Here is a 20,740-nt window from a genome sequence, read left to right on the forward strand (position 1 = left end):
ATGTGTGAATGGTGGTGCTCGTTGTGAAGCAAAATATTCTTTATGGTGATTTAGAACACAGGTTAAAACTTTATGGTGAAAATATTCCATTTCTTAAGTGAAATGCCATCTGGACATTTACCACATTAAAACACAAGTGTGTTACCCGTTGAAAGAGACAGAGTAGGCAGTCGATTCAAATACTGAGAAAGGAAACCTTTGAATTTAAGAGTTGCTACCTTTAGAATGATATACAAAGCCCTGGTAATACAATTGTTTAAACGATCGAGGGCACGTTTTTTTCTGTTCTTTTGTTTTGTAAATACCCAATGTTGTTGTTGTTATTATTATTTAGCGTAAAGTTCCAAAAAGAATAATACAATAAATCCACCCCATTTTGCTTTCAAAAAGTCTGACAGAAGCCAAGGGCTGTGATTTTGCCTTTGCGGTTATTATGCTAAGCATACGTAGACACAGTAACTCCGCCTTCGAAAACAGAAAAGAAAAGGCACTAACCTAACGCCATTTTAACTACTTGAGCAGCGCGGAGAAGGTTGGTTTGGATTTGGGTGGTGGACTCCCTAACAGCTTGCTGATCACATCCGAGAACAAATATTTTTTCATTGGTGGTATTTTGGTGCAAGTACGTAATATGTGTAATTTTAATCGGCTTTCCGCGGTGTATTGAAACATTTTGAATGAAATAACTGCATGGGAGACCGGAGGAGAGGCCGTGTTTTGACACATACGGGATACGTGAGTGGTGTTCGACCAAATTAATTCGACACACACGGTTTACTCTCTCTGAGTCGCAGTTTTGCTAGCTAGTTTGTTCGGGTTTATTGTATTGTGTTGTTTAATCCACCTAATTCGTTAGTGGATTTAAACCTTTCCGCAGATGTAAGAAATGCAAGTAAAAACTACTGTACTCGGTTGTGGAATTTTTGAATTTTACGTTTGGGGGGTTGAATAAATGAGTAATTATATGGCAATTGTTGTGGTATTGTGCAGTGATGCTGCTTTCCGAGAACAAACCTGATTCATATGGAATTTGTGAAATAAAACTATTGCTTTTGTCAGGATTTATGTCGAATGACCGGTGCTTTGGAAAAATTCAAACGCTTACATGACGTCTTAAGGCGTTTTAATAAAATGTGATGTTTAGTGGCCTATTGCACTTGTGCGTCAGTTCAGTTTTGCCAAAGCACTGGATGTTTATTTATTCAAGTATACACCCTGATTAATTTGCCCCAATCAACTACGTTCATGTATTGCCAATTGCCATTTCTCGTATCCTTTTTCAATTTTACTGTGTATAGGAAGTAATGCACTTGAAAATAAGCACAGTAGAGCAAATACTTCTGTAACCCTTTGTTGTAGACAGTTACTTCTACAGTTCAAATCACACATTGTATACCACAAGTTTATATATTATGCTTAAATACATTTAACCAGTGCATTTCCGTCCAGTATGGTATAGGAAAAGCATCTAATGCCTTTTTCTTTTAAAATAAATATACCGTGGTCTCTCCAGAAAGTTTTATTTTTTTATTTTTTTATAAACACTTCTGATAAAGGCCAAACCAAGCAATGAAGAGTCCTACTGCAAACTTTTTACTTAATGTAAAATATTTTTTTCGGCAACAGTACTGTACAGGAGTCGGTGTGTTAGTTACAGACTTACTGAGTATCTTGTTAGTTAGGTGTGTTGCATTACTGTGAGTAGTAGGCTATTTATTTATAGTGACCAGGTAATTTTGAGAGTTGTGCCACCGATTTGCCAGTAGACCCAGCATAAGCAAAGACAAGGGTGCGTTAAATAGACAAGCGTTACGTGGAGCTTTCTATTGAACTACCTGCACGCCGAGTGTATGGCAAGCCATCGGGGCCAGAAACTTATTGACAGAACCGGTATTTATCAACGTGGAAAGAAGACTGATTAGACTACGCGTCCTAAAAACAATGGTAAACGCCAAAAGGGCAGAATGTTAAAACCGAGCGCGTAGTGCGTAGCATAAAGAGCCAATAGGGGAATAGTATTGTTTAGGGGGGCGTAATGAGTCACGCAACAGCCAATCGAGGCTTTTTTTTTTACTTTGTAGGTAGATAAGGTAATGAACTCGCCTCATGCATAAAATAGGCCTAATTTACAAATTAATTCATGATTTTGCAACCTAAATAATGTTTATTTAATAGCTCATTCGCGTAAATTCCACATTTATCCGGGGAGGGTGAGTAGACATCCTAAGTGGAGACAGAAATGTAGTGTAACAACATTATTTTCGCACTGTTTAGATTTTAAGGTTCAAATGGCAGTGCTGAACAATTGTAACTTTTGTAAATTGACAATGATCTATTCCATATTTTGAAATAATCCTGATTTAGAAAGATTAATCTGCATGGAATATTCTTACAAAAAAGAAACCATGAAACAAAAAAAAAAAAACTTGTAATCTTCTCCTTCAATAAAAAGTCTAAACAAGATTTACACTCCAGGGATATCACTACACGAGGTTACTATTTAAAGCAACAGAGTTTTGATGTGAGCAATCTCATTTAGAAAGTGCATAATATAACAAACATAAATTTCAATTGAAAAAATATATATATATAGTCCAACTCCTACTACAGCTGGTAACACAACCAAAATGATTATTAGTACATGTATAGTGTTAACTTATAAAATAAGAAGTCGTACAAGAAAGAATAGTTACCTGAAACAGTTGTAATTTAAAAATTGAAGTTATAGCACCCGTGAGGGGCACTGATTGTTTCTGATTAGCCAAGCAGAATACCAGAAGGGAAATGAGTTAGACCACAATATTATGTATTGTATTATGCACAGCCCGGTAATTTAAAACCATAACTAAAATACAAGATTTCAATTTAAAACTAAAGGGCAGTGCGGCTCAATACCAGCATGGAGACGTGGCTCACTAAAAACAGCAATAAACCAATACGCCCCATCTCCAGCACTCCTCTAAAACCCAATGCCTTTTAAAATACTAAAATTGTTTCAAAACACACATGACAGAACGAGACCAAAAGCGTAGGCAGGGAAGTGCCCATAAATTTTGAGGCTCTGTTTCATTTTTGTTCACCAACTACCCGTCGAATCAGGGTCCAGTTGCTAGTATTCTTGCTGGCAACGTGTTCAGCCTCCACTCCAAACAGACCTAGGTTCACATCACACTAGATAAGTCAATCTCTGGAATCATGAAATCAGGAACATTTATACCATGTGCTCAGCTTCTCCAAAATCAATCAATTTACACGTATGGGATCTACAAACAGGAGAGCATTAACGTAATTAGTGCCAATGTAACAGAAAATAATGTGCCAAAATAAATGTGCTTAAGTGATCAAATAATAATAAAAAAAAACATTCACTAGAAAGTGAATGTAATACAATAATGAAGTCAAACGTGCCTATTTAATGTGACGTGAGCAACCCTGCTACATTACTAATTTAATTTCATATAAGAATATAATCAGTGTTATTAAAAATGTTATAAATAAAACACCATGGAAGACACCGTAATGTAAACATGTAAGTTGTATTATTAAAAAAATACATAACTTGTTTGAATGAGAATTATAAATACGAATGGTTAAGATGCATATACATACACGCACATTATATATTTTCTGCTTATAAAGTCAATCGTCTTACTCTGAGCAGGTCAGTGTTTTGAGCATTTATTATGCAGCCCTGAAGGGCAGTTGGGATTGACTGTGGCTGAAATTCCACAAATCCACTACGGGTTGCATTTTAAAATGCTAGTTGTGAAACAGTCACGTGATGAGAATGCTACCCTTTCATTGGCACTTTCACAACGCGTTGCCAAAATTCCTTGCGCGTTCTGTCAATAAGTTTCTGGACCCGATGTCTTGCCATACGAGAGCGCTTCGCTATGTTAGCTAACATTCTGAGGAGCTTACTGAGTGGGCTTTTCAAAGTGGCGGAGGTGCAAAACCAGGGTGGCGGTTGTAGTGTAATTTCCCCATATATTGGACCTTTTGCTCAACATATCTGTGTGCTTTTTTTTTAGTTTATTTAAATTAACAGCGTAATTAATTTACTTTTTCCTTTTAAACTGCATTTAAAAATAAAAATAAAACGAATAGCGCTGTGTTAAAATAACAATATGTAACACTGTTTATATATATGTTTTGTTATTTCTGCAAAATTAAGCTTCACAGTGTATCTGGGCTGAAAAAGCACAGCAGTATAGGCTTCACCGAAAACAACCCCCTTTTTTTCGTGGCAGAAAGGGGACTTTGGAATAAGACAAATTTTACTAAAATTAGATACTTTTGCAGTGTTACATTTCTAGCTAACCAAGAGCACATTATAAACAATTTATATATGTACTATAAGACTTAAATCATATTGAAGAGTAAAACCAAACAGTAGTACAGTAGTTCAATTGTAAGACTTTGCAGAGGAACAGAAGGCTGCACTTGAGGTTGCAAAACAAAGAAACTAATCGAAGAATCACTGAAGAAATCATTTCTTTGGACACTTTATTTTTTGCTGTATAAAAGTGTTACTGGATTGAAAAATTGTTGAAATAATAAATTGTTCTATTTTTGGACAGTTGTTTTTTTAAAATTGTATTTTGCTGTACAACAATACTTTCAGATGATAGACACATCTCAATTGCAAGCCTAAACTGAACTGTAGCCACCTGTAAATAAAACATGCAATATGCAACAATCACAGTACTGAGGAACAATGCTCTCAATGTAGTTTTCAATCCACACAGGACTCTTGCATGTGTTTGAATTCACTGCTGCTAAAGCTATGGAGTTGGCTCTCAATGCAAGTGCAATAGGCATTAAACAGCAGATTCTCAGCGCGATCGTCCCTAAATTCATCCAAAAACACAACTTTTGCTGATTTTTCTGCCATCTTGAAAGTTCTCTCTCGTAACACCAGGTTCAATAAGAACTAAGTTATGTTGCGTAGCGTCACGGCAGAGTGTTGTGCCTATTGAGTGCAGCCCAGGCGTGCGTTCAACAGGCAGAGCGTTACGTGGCGCTTTCTATTGAACGACCTGCACGCCAAGAGCGCTACCTGACAGTAGCGAGTCAAGGTCAAAGCTGCCTTGCTGGAGGTTCAAAATGGCCGACCTGCATGAGCAGTGCGGTGGCTGCAAATGGATTTTTTCAAATATGGATTTGTATGACCAACATGTGTGATAAGTAATATTTTAGTTGTCATTTTAGCTTTTTAAAACTGATTATGGTGTTTATTTTTAAAGTGACGATTGAATTAGAAAACATGCACTATTTATAACTTGACAAATCTGACTTTGTTAAACCAAACAAGTGTCAGTAAATTTATTACGAAAATACAGTCGTAGTAATTGCATAAAAAAAAAAAATAGATTAAACTGTTTTAATACACAGTGATTTCTTGTCTGCTGTTGTGAAAGTGCTCACTCCTAACAGACTGTTCAGTAACTGCTAACACATGTTACAGGGCACCACGAGAGAGCGCTCTGCTATTGAACACAGGCAGATCTTTTGTTAAATCACTCTGATACAAAATTGATTAAATGCAATAAATTGTGTGTAGGCTTAAAGTTTTGTGAGGGTAAAATGCTTTAATCTGAGGCAAATTTAACTGATGCAATGCAAGTGCTTGCTTTCTCACTTATTGGCCCCCTTTTAAATGGAAAAGGATTTCGAGTTGAGGCACTCAATAGGATTGATAAGTGGTATAAAATGTTCTTCACTGAAATGTGTTGGGTTTTGTGCAGAAAGGTGATTTTGGTGTACTTGAATGAACACGGTTGGAGTATGAAACCTGGGAGAATTTTTTTTTTTTCCTTCCTTCCCATGGAAGGGAAGTTGGAATTACTGAGCTGAACTCAGGAAGAAATCTTGAGGATGAGCGGATTTTTTTTTTTTTTTTTTTGTGAATTGGAATGATTGCAGTAAAAGGTGCTGTGCATTTCTTAAAACTGACTTTTGGAAACTGAACTGTGAGACATAATTGTGATTGTTTCTAACATTGGCCCGTTATGAAATGCAGTGTAATTACAGCTCAAACGTGTGAATATTGGCTGTAAAAAAACAGGCCAGTGACATGTTTTTACATTGCACATCTTATGTTGTAGAATTACAGTGACCCTCAACAAATTGTGTGAGATTTCTTGTACTTCATATTTATATGCCGATGTGCTGCTGTGTTTTGGAAGTTCTGGATTCATGGAAACTGAGGTGTAGGCTTTAATTGCTACTGTATACAAATGTGCATAATGGGCATGAATAACTTTGGTTTGCAATTCTATCTGGTTCCTTTTCCAGGGTTATCTTTCAAGCTGTTATACAATGCTGTTATACCAATTTTGAAATTTTAGTACGTAAATATGTACAAAACACTCGTGTCTGACACCTAGCCTAACCGGAAACATAAACACAATATAACTATACTGAATAATTTTTTCCCAAGATCCTTGCGTAGATTTTTGTAAAATCTGTAGCTAAAAAATGTTAAAGCTTGTAGGCTATTGCTATATCGCATGCGTGCGGGCCTATTTATTATTTACTACTGGTACCTGAAGCAATAACAAAGGTCCAAGAAACGCAGATGATGAACAGTATGAAAACATGCCTAAACGTTTTCAACAACAAATATAAGTTATAAATAAGATAGACTTCTTCCAGGTGAGCCGCTACACCCACAACAGTGTGCTCTGGCTACTGCTGAGCTTGTGTGATTGAAGGCAATTTGTATAGAGCGTGGATTGGAGCTGAAAACTCTGACCCCCATGTTGAACTTTAAAGTATAAGATCACAGATTGGAGACAGCTTTTTGAAGGGCGGATAATAATAATAGATGATAACCGTGAAACACATATTACAGATTATGGTATTTTATTAATAATCTGCTCCGATTTGATGATTGGTGTATCCCTGGTTTAACTGTGGGTTTGCATTGCACATCATCCACTTGGTAAGACGCTAGAGGTATGTTGCTGTACATTGTAGAAGAGGTGTTCACTGGTTCACAGCTTCTCTATGATCTTTAGCTACTGTACCACTGCATAGATGCCGGCACACACTGATACAGGAAGTGTCTGCTTTCTTGCAGAATATTTATGACTTTTTCATTTTCTAAGATATTTTTAAAATATTATATATATATATATATATATATATATATATATATATATATATAAATATACATTTATGAAGCACTTGTCCAACGGACCACTGAGTATGTTGGAAGCACTTGTCCTTCTAAATTTGACTGTCCCAGGTAGGCAAGCCTTAAAATCGAACCCTGACATCTCGTCACTGCCCAGCAGTTCTTAAGACGTTTGCATGCTGTTGTAGTATGCAACTTATTTTACTGAGCTGAATGATCATAGATTATTGATGATGCAGTATAAAAATATATACCTAGGTGTCACATGGGTGAGGGAACTTGCTATAATAATGCTATCATTTTTGTGTGCCTTTATCTACAGGTGCTGATATTGCGCTCAGCATGGCTGTGGTCATCCGTTTACAGGGCCTTAAAATCACTGCAGGGTCTGAGGATATACGCAGTTTCTTCACCGGACTGACAATACCCGATGGTGGGGTACATATAATTGGTGGGGAGCTTGAAGAAGCTTTCATTATTTTTGCCACTGATGAAGATGCAAGGCGTGCTATGACACGATCAGAAGGATGCATTAAAGGCTCTCCAGTACATCTATTGCTGAGTAGCAAGTCTGACATGCAAAACACTCTTGAGGCAAGCCGAAAAAAACCTGGATGTACTGATGGGGAGATTACAGACGAAAGACCAGGAGTCAGAAGACCTAAAACAAGGAACCTGCCTACGACCTTTGCAAGGGATCTAGTTGCAGAAATTCGAAGAATGAAACATTCAAAATTGACTTCTGGCTTGCAGGATTCTGGATATGTGGATATTGACCCTGATGATCGTCTTTTAGCCAGTAAGTTGAATTGTGATGGCTATTATTTGTATTTGCGTGGAATGCCATTCTCTGCCACAGAAGATGATGTTAGAATGTTTTTCAAAGGATTGGGAGTAGAGGAAATCATCTTGCTGAAAAACAGACGAGGCCAGCCTAATGGAGATGGTATAGTTAAGTTTGCAACTCAGCAGGATGCATGTGAGGGACTTGAACGCGACAGAGCGTATATCGGAACTAGATTTGTTGAAGTGAATGCCTCTACAGAAAACGAATGGATTGCTGCAGGGGGTAACATAAGGCCAAGTGAGGAGGTTCTCTACGATCGCCCCAGAGGTATGTCACCAGTATACGTGAAAAGCTATTCTGAGGATCGTTCAAGGTCAAGGTCACCAATAAGAGAACAGCCCGATTGTCTCGCACCTAGTGAGGAGGAGCATTACGTCCTGGTGGAAAACCTGTCTCATTCTAATGACAAGAGGGATATAAAAAAATTCTTCCAACATGCAGTCTTGGATGATGATCAGATTTTGTGGTTACATGACAAGTACGGAGGCAAGACCAGAGAGGCTTTTGTTTTATTTAAGAAGTTAAGGGACTATTGCAGTGCATTAGACCGCAAAAAGGGTAGGCTTGGGGACCGCACAATATACGTATCTCCCATTTCAAAGAAGAAAATGGTGGAAATGATTTCTGCTGAGAAGCAGAAGCTAGACGTGTACCATGAAAGATCTGTTAAATTGCAGGAAAAAAAGCAGCATTCATCAAGCCAAGACTATTCATCTCCAAGAACATGCATCTATGTGCGAAACCTTCCATTTGATGTCCAAAAGGAGGAGTTGAAGAGTTTCTTTGCTGGATTTTGGCTAGCTGAGGATTGCATTCACTTGCTTTATGATGAAAAAGGTGTTGGGCTTGGAGAGGCTTTGGTGAAGTTCAAATCTGAGAAATGGGCAATAAACGCAGAGCGTTTGAATAGGAGACAGTTTCTAGGACATGAGGTGTTGCTGAGGCGTATTACAAGGGAACAAATGCAAGAATTTGGTGTTGAGGACCATTTGGTAACAGAAGAACAGAGAGATAATAGTCCTCCAAGGTACATTGGAAGTAATGAGGAGTCCTTTTTCCCATATGGAGGAGAAGTTTCAGCACCTGCATTAAGTGTTCCATCGGAAACAATTCCACCCCCCATGCAGGACTTGACATTTGGCCGTAACACTGGTAACAATGGATTATATCAAGCTATGGATAATGCTGGTAGTTTTTGGGATGGAGGGCAAGGAACAATGCTTAATGCAAATGGATCAGGTGGCTTTGGAGAGTGTGATGGTCCCACTTGTGTCAAACTGATGAACTTGCCTTTCCAAATAAATCTGAACGAAATCTATGACTTCTGTTATGGCTACCGTGTAATTCCAGGCTCTGTATCATTGCAGTTCAACAAGAAGGGCTTTCCAAAAGGTACTGCAACAGTTGTCTTTGAGACACACGAGGAAGCACAATCTGCTGTGAAGGAATTGAATAGTAGACCGATTGGTACTCGAAAAATCCGTTTGGATTTTCTTTAGACTAATGTGGGGTTGAGGGACTATAGGATCAGTGTAAATAAAATATTTACATTTATGTAATTGCTAACAAATGACTGAACAGCTTTGGATTGTGAGTTTTTAAAAAAGAAAAAATACATAAATAAAACGTTTGTAGAGCATTACATTGGTTTAATCAGAGTTTATCTGTTATTGAAGTGGCTGTTTGTAATCTGAATGTTGTAGTTTAACGCAAAGTTGACATTTATGGATAAAGTGGAATTTGTATCCTACCTCCTATTTCTTTATTTTTGAGTTTTAAACCTGTACAGCTGTGAATAAATGTTCACTACTTTTCAATTCCCTTTGCAACATCAGTATTCCTGCCTACCAGATGATATATTCAGAACCTGACTCTTTTTTTTAATGTCAGTGCCAAAACAAGTGGTGGAAACTTCCGTTTCAAGATTTAAATATTCAATGTGCATCACTCCCATGCTCAAAAAAAAAAAAAAATGTTCATAAATACATTTTTTGTAATTGCAGAAGTCCAGTGTCTTTGATTTTTATATATATATATATATATATATATATATATATATATATAGTCTGTGTGTATTTAAAATAAATACAATTACAATGGGAAATGAACATTTTGGAAAACATTTAAATGCTCAAGCTATACCCTAGAACAGTCAAAAGTACTATAAAACCTTATTGCCTTATTCTACCATAGCTGAAATATCCCCATTGAAATGTATTTACAATGTTGGAGAGGGAGAGGGAGAGGAGGAAGTTTCCTAGCACCCATTATTAATGCTATTCATCACACGTCAAACTTGTCTCTTCCATACTACTCTTCACATAAATACCAGTTATGTACATGGCTGTCAAGCTCAGTACTTCAGGTAGAGAGCAATTTTCTTTCTACAAACCCTACATGGTGCATTGTCATAGACAAAAGTATTATTATTTGTTTATTTAGCAGACGCCTTTATCCAAGGCGACTTACAGAGACTAGGGTGTGTGAACTATGCATCAGCTGCAGAGTCACTTACAATTACGTCTCACCCAAAAGAGAGCACAAGGAGGTTAAGTGCCTTGCTCAGGGTCACACAATGAGTGGCTGAAGTGGGATTTGAACCGGGGACTTCCTGGTTACAAGGCCTTTTCTTTAACCACTGGACCACACATAATTAATACTTAAAGGTAACAGATTAAGGACAAGCATTTAGTTAATTTTAACCACTTTAATAAAAGCAATATATATATATATATATATATATATATATATATATATATATATATCATTTAAAGTATTGTTACCCCTGCTTGAGTATTTAGTGTGTCCTTTTGCTTTTATTACAACTTTCAGACATTTATGATCATTCTTAACCCATATGTTACAACTTTTTGAAATCTGGGCCTGTTCTGTCTTGTATATTTCCTTAAACGGAGGCAGACTGAATACACAATGCTTGGCTACAGCATTGGACGAAGGACTGAGATCTGGTGATTGTGAATGCCAGTCCAGAACTTGTATATTTGTTTTCTGCAAGAATTCCAGAGTTCATATGCTTTGGGTTGTTGTGTTGTTAGATAAACTGTCTGCCAATCAGCATACAAGGAGATGCTGTAGAATGTTTTGATACAAGGCTGCATTTATTCGATCTTCAATCACATAAATGTCTCCAGTCCCTGAACTGCTAAAACACTCCCATATCATGATTGAACCACCTCCATATTTAACTGTAGGTACAATGTTTTCTTCATTGAAGGCTTTCCCTTTTTTTCTCTCCAAACATACCATGATCCGTTTTTGGGGAAAAGCTCTATTTTAGTCTAACTGGGCCAGAGAATATAAACTTGCAATTTATATTCTTTTTCTCATGAAAGTGAATATTACAAAAGAAAATACAAGACAGGTAAGATCTGCAGGTACAGATAAATGAGGGACTTCATTTCCCACAATTTCAGATTAAAAATAGCTTTGTGTAGCATAAACATCAAATATATTGGTATTTAAACAAAACAAAAGCATATAAAGGGATTTTTTTTTCATTTGTTACATTTGTATTATTTTCCCTGACCAAAGGGGATCTTGCAGATTATATTCATAACACCCCCCTGCTCTACGCAGTGGCAGGAACATGCCTGCTTATTAACAGTAACAACACGTGTACCCCTTTGTGGATTCACAAAGGGGTACACCAAATTATTGTATATAAAAATGTCATATTTAAATGTACATATGTGGAGGTAGCCCACAGTGACCTACTTTTTTTTACCAGAAGCTCAGTTTATTTCTCTCCCTGACTATTTTGTAATCCAATTTTTAAATAAGCAGTGCTAATGTGACCATAATAAAACAGCATCATTCTACACAGTATTTTTAAAAAACATGTATTACTGTGTACCTTTTAAAAAATGACTGAACAGACACTTGATAACAGTACGGTATGAACATGTGCAATGGTCTAGAAAATGGGGATCAATTTACTACATAAGTTGTTTTACCTGTCGTGATATATTTTCATGAATTAATTTATTGCCACATTCTTTTTCCAAGTATATCAAATTCTATGTAGGCCCACATACATTTTTTGTGTCTTCTTTTTTTATTATTTATCACATCTCTTGTTATTTTTAGGGCATTGACTGTTAACCATTTGCTTCGGTGACTTAATTGTAAGAGGAGAGGTGTACAGGTTGTTCCTGAGAACGGGATGCAGCTCCAAGTTATTACAGTAAAACCTGTCTAATCCGCTTTTACTTTGGACCAGAAAATGGTGCCAGATTATACAGTGTGCAGGACTACAGAGGTACTGTACCTACAAATAAAAGGTATAAAAGGCTATATGAATACTCAAAAAAAAAAAAAATTCTAATACAATGCATAACGGTACAGTAGAAGTACACCCAGAAAAGAAAGGTTGTGGCTTGTGGAGGGTGCCACATTAATTAAAATGAAGATTTGGTCAGGACCCAAAACTGCAGAATTTTACAGAATGCCGGTTTGTAAAGGGACTGGATTAGACAGGTTTTACTGTAGTAACTAATCAGCATGCGTAGCTTCAAATATACAGCCTATACAAACTTACAGAATGGAGCTAGCAATTTCAACCTTGTTTACGTTCAATTATAACACCCAACCAACAAAAAACATTTTAAATATTTGTATTGGTTTGAAACAATAAAAAAAATGCCATTCAAAAGCATTTGCAATATGCCAAACTGAATAATAGACGAGGGAAGTCATTATGAAATGTTAAATTGGCTTTTTTGACGTATTAGCCATTTGGCATACAGCAAAGATGAGCAAGACTGGAAGAGTTAATTTTCATCCTCTGTGACATCTTCTAATTCATCATCATCATCATCATCATCCTCCTCACCCCCCTCCTCCTCCTCCTCTTCCTTTTTGCGCAGAGTGTTTGGGGTCCTCTGCTGCAGAAAAACCAAATATTAAGAAACAAAGGATTAAAATAAATACAGGCAGACAACACTACATTAAAACTCTGCCTTGACTTTTTTTTTTATTATTATTTTCTCCCCAATTTGAAATGCCCAATTATTTTTAGGCTCAGCTCACCGCTACCACCCTTGTGCTGACTCGCTGTCCTCCGAAGCGTGTGCTGTCAGCCGCCCGCTTCTTTACACTCTGCAGACTCACTGTGGCCGCCTCAGAGCTACAACGTCGGAGGACAACGCAGGTCTGGGCAGCTTACAGGCAAGCCCGCAGACGCCCAGCCAGATTACAGGGGTCGCTGGTGCACGGTGAGCCGAGGACACCCTGGCCGACCTAACCCTCCCTCCCCCCGGGTGACGCTCGGCCAATTGAGCGCCGCCCCCTGGGAGCTCCCGTCCACGGTTGGCTGTGGAATAGCCTGGATTCGAACTCGCGACGTCCAGGCTATAGAGCGCATCCTGCACTCTAGCGAGTGCTTTTACTGGATGCGCCACTCGGGAGCTTGCCTTGACATTTTAAAGAATGTAGAAACCATATTTTTTTTCAGTTCCTTCCCCTCTTCCTGCAAATAGTACACATATAATTTTTTATTATTTTTTTATTTTATAAACCGGATTGAAATCCTGGTAAAGCATTTAGATTTTTTTGTGATTGAAGTTGCTTTTCTGTTTGCACAATATTGTTATATATAAAACTGTAGTTTCATTTTAACTTTGCAATATTGGTTAGTTGGGGTGGGAAAGAGAAATGTATTGTCAAGATGTCAACATTTCAAATAGATGCTTAAAAGTACTTTGATGTGTAAGAAATTACTGCAAAATGACTGAAATATTCAGTCCACAAGAAATGTACATCATAGAATTGAAGTTTCCTGTGTTAAATTATTTATCTCCTCTGAGCAGTGATGGCATCTAGAGCAAGTTCCTGTTAACTATAACCACAATAACCTGTCTATTTTAATTGTATAACAGTGGCACCTTAATATCACCATTCAAAAATATATAAACATGCAAGAAAAATGTTTTAAGTGTATTGTTATTCTATGTAATAACAGATAAGTGGATGAATAATTCACCCATAGGAGAAAACACAAGCAAGGTTAACATAGACGGTGGCTGTATTTCTATCCACCACTGTTAGGATTATTGAAATAGACCCCATTGTCCTTGTACTTGCACTGATAGCTTACATTTTTTTGTTCTCAACCTCAAAAGATTACTGTTGTTTCTTAACAAAAGGCGTACAAATAATTACAACCCTAAATCACATCCAATCCATTCAGACACTATAAGCTAATAGAGAATGTTCATAATTAGTTTGAAAGTGATTATACAAGGGGCAGTGATACTGCTCTACAGCACACTTCTAAATAATATCTTACCTGTAAGGTCCCTGACATATTCTTTGTTGAACCAGTTCTGTCGAGTGATGATTTGGAATTAGCACGAACTATTTGTAAGCGAGACTGGTAGTCTGGTGGGCGAAGTGTACTCCTGAAAACCTGCCAAAACAGTATCAAGTGCTATACTCTTCCAATTTAGAACTTCTAAAGTTAATACACTCTGTGTTAGGCACAGAACTATATTATTTCTAGTGTTCCTTTAATGAGCAATGGTAGATATGCTCTGCCAAAAATGCATTTTGGACTCATCTAGTTTCTCATACCCTGATTAGCACTATTCTTGAACTGTTCACACAGGGAATTGAGTATTTTTAAGGCTGATCCCTTCCCTACATATTGTACAACCCAATGAACAATGCTTAATTCAACTATAATACTGTACTTAAAGTAACTAACTTCCTGGAAGTACTGTATTCTCTAAATGCATCTTCAAAAGTAAGAATGTTACTGTAAATACCTCATTGTAATGCATGTTTAATGAAGAACTTAACTACAGTTCTACACAAATAACAAAAACAACAAAGTTCACCAGTCTACAAAAGTTTAAATAAACCAGGAATTAATGGGGAAACAAAACAAGCAATAGGATTTACCAAACCATTGGGTCTTATGATGTACTGCATTAGTTGGCCAGCTCACCCATATTAAAAGCCATAAGAGGAATAGAAGCGATGCATGCAGATTAGTTACAAACAAGTTTGAGTAGCTCTCAAGTATGGTAGTCCTCCCTTTTCTATTAGCTCCAGCAGGTGGTAAATGTGTGTTGTACTGTACAAGTCACTGGAAAGACAATGGCTGAGGGTTTTTTGTGTTCAATTTCAATGACAGGAAGGTTCTTAATCCTTTTACTCTGACTAACAGAAACCTTTACAAAGCTTTAATAGTAATCAACATCTGCTATTCCATGGATCTAAAGTCTCTGCTTTCCTTCATTTTACCTCTTGAAAAAGGAATACTGGAAGTGCAGCACTGAAATGTGTGCAACTGGAGACCTACAATGAAAATCCACCACATACAGTATTTTTGTATTTTCATGACATAGCTTGTTTATGCCATAAATGTTCAGATTTGTTATGAAAAATGTCAGTAAGAATATACTGTAGCTCCCCTAACTCATTTGAAGATACTGTATGGTAATCTATTAATTTTTATTAATAAGGCAGTAGAGTAGGCGGTATGGAGCCCATCCCTTCCAATAGGTTAGCTGGATACAGAAAAGTCCATTATTCACACATTTTGTAAACTCCTTTTGAAGTTCTTCTATTAATACAGGGGTTCTCAACATTTTTTTTAAATTATGCCCCACCTTAGCAATTTTGGCATAAAAATAAGGAGTTATTGGCAAGAAACTCAATTTATTATAAAACATCCCAATTAATTTGAATTTATTTTGAAAGGCATTTGTTGCACGTGAAGGCATGTACTAGTTTAAAATTATTTTTCCTCAGCAGTGTGTATGCGTGTGTGGATAGATAAACATTTTCAACTTCTATGGTTCATGAAGCACCTCAAGTATCTTGCCAAATCAGCCCAATTATCAATTCTATAGACCAATATCAATGCCCAAATGCCCCTCATAAAGCATGCAGCCCTTATTCTGTGGCAAGCAGCACACCAATTACTGATTCAATCATGCACTGACAACACTTACCTCAAGATCTTCCTCCTCATCCACATTCTGTATATTCTGGAATGCAGTTGTATAAACCTCTAAAGCCTTTGCATGGAATGTCATTTCCACAGTTACAAATTCACCAAAGATTTTCTGCAATTAAGAACGCAGCATATAACGAACCTTGATTTATTCACTAATCAATGCATAGATGCTTTTCAATATAATAATTAAGGCTGTAAACAAGCCTTACGGTTAAACAATTAAACATGTAAATGATTGCTTACTATTTAAACTGTCAAACACAATTTCACTGAAACATTAGACTTGCTTTAGCATTTATAGTCATCTTTATAAACCTTCACAGCCTTAATAATAACTTGTTTACTTAAAGTTAGTTCCATGTTGGGTTTATTTTATTTTATTTTATTTATTTATTTTTTAATAATGTTTGGTGGATATTTATAAGCCATTGATCTGATACTGCCTGAAGAAAAAGCTGCTTTATTTTTTCTCCAGGACATAAATCCTAGTGACGTAAGTACCTATAATGGATATTGTTTATAGAACCTTAATGTATTTATGTGCTTTCATTTTAAAACCTATAATGATCAGACATACCACACAAGTAACAGTAAAAAAATACAGTTCAGCAATAACATACAGAACATACTGAATAGATGGTTGAATTAAAATAAAAGCATATGAGATAGAGTCTAAATAAGGATTCTGTGCATTCCATCTCAAGTAGGATTAAGACTGATATCACAGGCAGCAGTGGGTTTAAAACTTCATCAGAAAACAAAATCACACACAATGACTTTTTTAAATAGCCAGGGTACCTTGATATCTCTAATTTTTTGTTTTTCAAATTCATCAATGGTTTCTTCCAGCTGCCGGGTTGTGCGAGTGGCATCCATTGTGGCTCTCTGAAGTTCACTCTCTGCCTACCTCACAACAATAAACATAAATAATTCTGCAAATTATATTTGATATGCTTGCTGCTAGAACTGTTCCAAATAAGATGTAAATTCCAGTGGACATTCTGGAATGATTAACCAATTGTGTTTTTCATACTGAATAAAATATATATATATATATATATATATATATATATATATATATATATATATATATTTATTTTTTTTTTTTTCATAGGAAATATATTTTGATACAATAAAAAAATGTCTTTAAATACTACTGGAAACTTGTTATGAATCCTGTGTTAGAAATTGGCCCAACAGCTATAAACATTGTCCTAATAACATACCAATCTAGTTGCCATTATTGACACATTTATTCAGATACTTTCAAAAAGTCATGCATCATTTAAAATATAAACAAAAAATATGAATAATAATACAACCATTCATTTCAGTCTTCAATAACCTCTGATACCAACCTGAGACTGTGTTCTACGGTTAGGGAAAAAAATTATTATATATATATTTTTTTTAAATTATGACTACTTAAAATCTACTCACAACTATCAACATATTCAAAGCAAATCATTAAAGACAAAAACATCTGAACATTTGTAGCATTAATTTCCATTAAAAAATAATATAATGATGCTTACTATCTTACCCCCCTCCTCCTCTTACATACCAGTGATCAGAGGTCAATGCGATGAACCCCTTTATGCTTGTGTGAGTCACACATGGCATTTCACTGCCAATGTATACAGAACAAAAAGGATACAATTATCTGTCGGTCTGAAGGGTTCCTTTGCCTCATTCTATCCAGCTGCTGCATTTGCTTAGCTTCACGGTTCCTAGCACTTAAAGTTGCTTTGAGATCCTCCTGTGAAAATTATTTTTTAACACCAGCTTCATTGGAGTAAATTACAACTTTAAATTATCAAGTCTATCACGTAATTTCAATTAACCATCTCCATCAACAGTTACAATTAATAAAGTTAACTTATATAAAACGCAAACCTAACATGACTATTAGAGCACTAACATGTCATGTAAAAGGCAGAGCTGAACTTACCCTTTTTAGCTTCACAACTGTCCCATAAGATTTTAATGGTTCTACCACTTTAACTTCCAGCCTTTCTACCTGTGAATCAAATACATGCATATGAAAACCATAGGACATTGTATGCACTGTTTTCATATTCTGAGTAGGCCAAATAGGAATATTTGGGGTATATAGACTTGGTTTGTTTAAAATATTGTTTTACATTAATTAAACTTTTTTAAACACTCAAACAAAATAATATTTTATTGTCAAGACTGTTCAAAATATAAAGCAAAACAAATACAATAATCGCATGTACATATACTAAATCATACCTCTGCTTGTCGATAATCCTGGACTTTGGCAAGCTGATCAGCAAAGTTTTTCAAACCGTTTTTCAAGTGTGGTGTTTCTGTGTCTGCATAAATGTTCACTTCTCTCACAAGAAGATCACCCTTGTCCCGTAATCTTGCAGTCTTCCGCGCATAGCCAGCAAACAGCTGGCACAGTTCTCCAAAGTGCTTTTCAACATTGGTAACAGTATCCTGGATCTGTCTTGTCTGACTGTCCCTACAGAGCAGAAAAGTTTTTTTTGTTTTTTTTTGTCAAATGTAAAATTCTAGAAATGATCCTAAAACACTGTATTTACAAATGTAATTTTAAATATTCAGGCAACAAGGTAGTAAAAATGGGTACGTAGGTAGAGAATCACACTCTTGAAGGTACACTCATATAGTTGTACTGACTAAACCGTCAACTTCAGGAGCTGTGGGTTATTATGAATGGCCCCAGTCTGCGGCAGAAGCCTGGTGGCTTGTTTGACTAAGGTACATCTTAAGCTGTTTATAATTATTTGCTATCAAAGGTGACAACCTAGTCCTTGTAAAAATACCTCATAGTATGTCAGTATAAAATGCTGAACATAATACCACCACCAAAGCCAATTATATCAAATTAACTGATTATATTCAATGTATACACATTATTGTATTTCATGTTTTATTATTATGAATTAGCCGACGCTTTTATCCAAAGCGATTTCAGAAATTAAACAATATATAAAAGTATATGTTAAATACAAATGCAAAACAAATACATATATAGTTTATACAAAATAAATATAAATAGAGCAAAATACAGAAATTTATAAATAAAGTTACCAAGTAGCCGAGCTACACTTTTCGTAATTTACGATTTATTTTGAACACGCAAATTATATCTATCTATCTATCTATCTATATATATATATATATCTATATCTATATATAGATATATAGATATATATAGATAGATAGAGAGAGAGAGATCTCCAAACAAATAAACAAAAACAAAACAAAACTTAAAAAAAACCGACAATGGATTACATTAGTCCATTACATTACGTCAAATTAGCTAAACTCAAATGTGAACGTGTTAATGTTTTTGTATTTTACATAGCCAACTGCCGATTTTCTAAATGAATTAACAAAATTAGCGTTTTGGGAAGTAATAAAAACATGTAATCGAAATAGTGTAAATTCTTCCATTAAAGAATACCTAACTGCAGCTGTACCATAGTGAAGTAACAGAGGCCCTGAAGCAGCCTCGATGTTTCTTCGTATATTATGCAGTCAGACTCCAGGAAAGATGGAACACTCCAGCGCCATATGAAAAGAAAACAGTTCATTACCTGGCTCGGGCATCAGGGGTGCTACTCATGGCTTCTCTTGTTTTGGGAATTTATTTAAGATCGTTACCTTACAAGAGATCGTGTTACATATGATTTCAACCTATACTATTTTTTTCTCTGTCAACTTCCTTTCCTCTAAAAAATAAATCGAGCCCTGAGGAACGCCGTTTCCATGGAGTTCATGTCGTCATCAGTAGATTATTGAGCGCACGTTCGCCTCCTGCTGGTCTTCGGATGTTTGATGCCAGCAACAATTTCACTTCCTGTATTTTAGTAGTACTGTATGTATTTGCACTTACTGTAAACGTCACTACTAAATATTGTTTTTGCACTGTAACCTTGTATTGCTATGTAACTCCTGTGTAATTCGCCAAGGATAAAGGTGTCTGCCAAATAAAATTTCGTTAACTTTCAAATCCTGAGTGTAGAGAATCAGAGATGTATGGTTATTTTTACCAGCAATTGTTGCTAGCTTCACACAGCTACCTTTACAGGTACCGTCGATACAAAGATATTTGTATTTTGACATTTTGGAGTTGCATTGAGCCAACTGTAAAATGGGTAAGTGTATGTAAAAATAATGTGATATCTTCTAACAATTGTAAGTCGCCCTGGATAAGGGCGTCTGCTAAGAAATAAATAATAAAAGGGGGAGACAGGAGCTGCTGGGTCAGGTTCTGCCAGATCCTGTCCTCTGTAGAGGGCCAGCCGGTCTTGGTGGAGGGCTGCCTGTCACCCTCAGGGAGGTAGTTGAACCCGGTAGACCACTTCCCCGATCCTCTCCATGACCCGGCATGGCCCAAGCCAGTGGCTGTCGAGTTTGGGACAGCTGCCCCTCTTCCGCTAGGGACTGTAGACCCACACAAGCTCCCCGTCTTCAAAATGTCTCCCCGTGCCCGAGTGTCATAGTTCCTCTTCTGCCGGGAACCTGGCAAAAGCGTGAGCCATCTCCAGGCGATCCCGTAGCCTCCTGGCGAACTCTGAACCTGAGGGCTCGACTGGGGTGTCCGGCGGCCGGCCAAATGTCAATGCAGCTGGAGTCCGGAGCTCACGTCCCAACATGAGCAATGCAGGAGGCTGCCACTCCGCAGCATCAATGGTTGTAAGGTGACCACCCTAGCCCTGCTCACCTCTGCTGTGGGGCCCCACTCCTCCTCCTGTCCGCTCAAGCCTCCCTC

The 20,740-nt window shown here is 36.7% G+C and overlaps 2 protein-coding genes across 2 annotated transcripts; one reads left to right on the plus strand and one right to left on the minus strand.

The window, feature by feature from the left end:
- Positions 1 to 488: 488 nt before the first annotated feature.
- Positions 489 to 9,805, plus strand: LOC117399368 (RNA-binding protein 12B-like). Its single transcript, XM_033998470.3, has 2 exons — positions 489 to 622; positions 7,464 to 9,805. The coding sequence occupies exon 2, from the start codon at positions 7,484 to 7,486 to the stop codon at positions 9,485 to 9,487; it is 2,004 nt and encodes a 667-aa protein (XP_033854361.2). The 5' UTR covers positions 489 to 622; positions 7,464 to 7,483; the 3' UTR covers positions 9,488 to 9,805.
- Positions 9,806 to 12,044: 2,239 nt separating this feature from the next.
- On the minus strand, positions 12,045 to 19,797 carry LOC117399598 (CBY1-interacting BAR domain-containing protein 1-like). Its single transcript, XM_059022463.1, is given in 9 exon segments — positions 12,045 to 12,892; positions 14,296 to 14,415; positions 15,968 to 16,081; positions 16,771 to 16,904; positions 17,318 to 17,336; positions 17,630 to 17,731; positions 17,924 to 17,992; positions 18,229 to 18,463; positions 19,563 to 19,797. Coding segments are annotated over 9 exon segments (936 nt in total). The 5' UTR covers positions 19,592 to 19,797; the 3' UTR covers positions 12,045 to 12,778.
- Positions 19,798 to 20,740: the final 943 nt, after the last annotated feature.

Source organism: Acipenser ruthenus, chromosome 4, assembly GCF_902713425.1.
Source record: "Acipenser ruthenus chromosome 4, fAciRut3.2 maternal haplotype, whole genome shotgun sequence".
NCBI classification, from domain to species: domain Eukaryota; kingdom Metazoa; phylum Chordata; class Actinopteri; order Acipenseriformes; family Acipenseridae; genus Acipenser; species Acipenser ruthenus.

Coding starts and splice junctions, on each gene's coding strand:
- LOC117399368 (XM_033998470.3), top strand. CDS start 7,484: ATGGCTGTGGTCATCCGTTTACAGGGCCTTAAAATCACTGCAGGGTCT.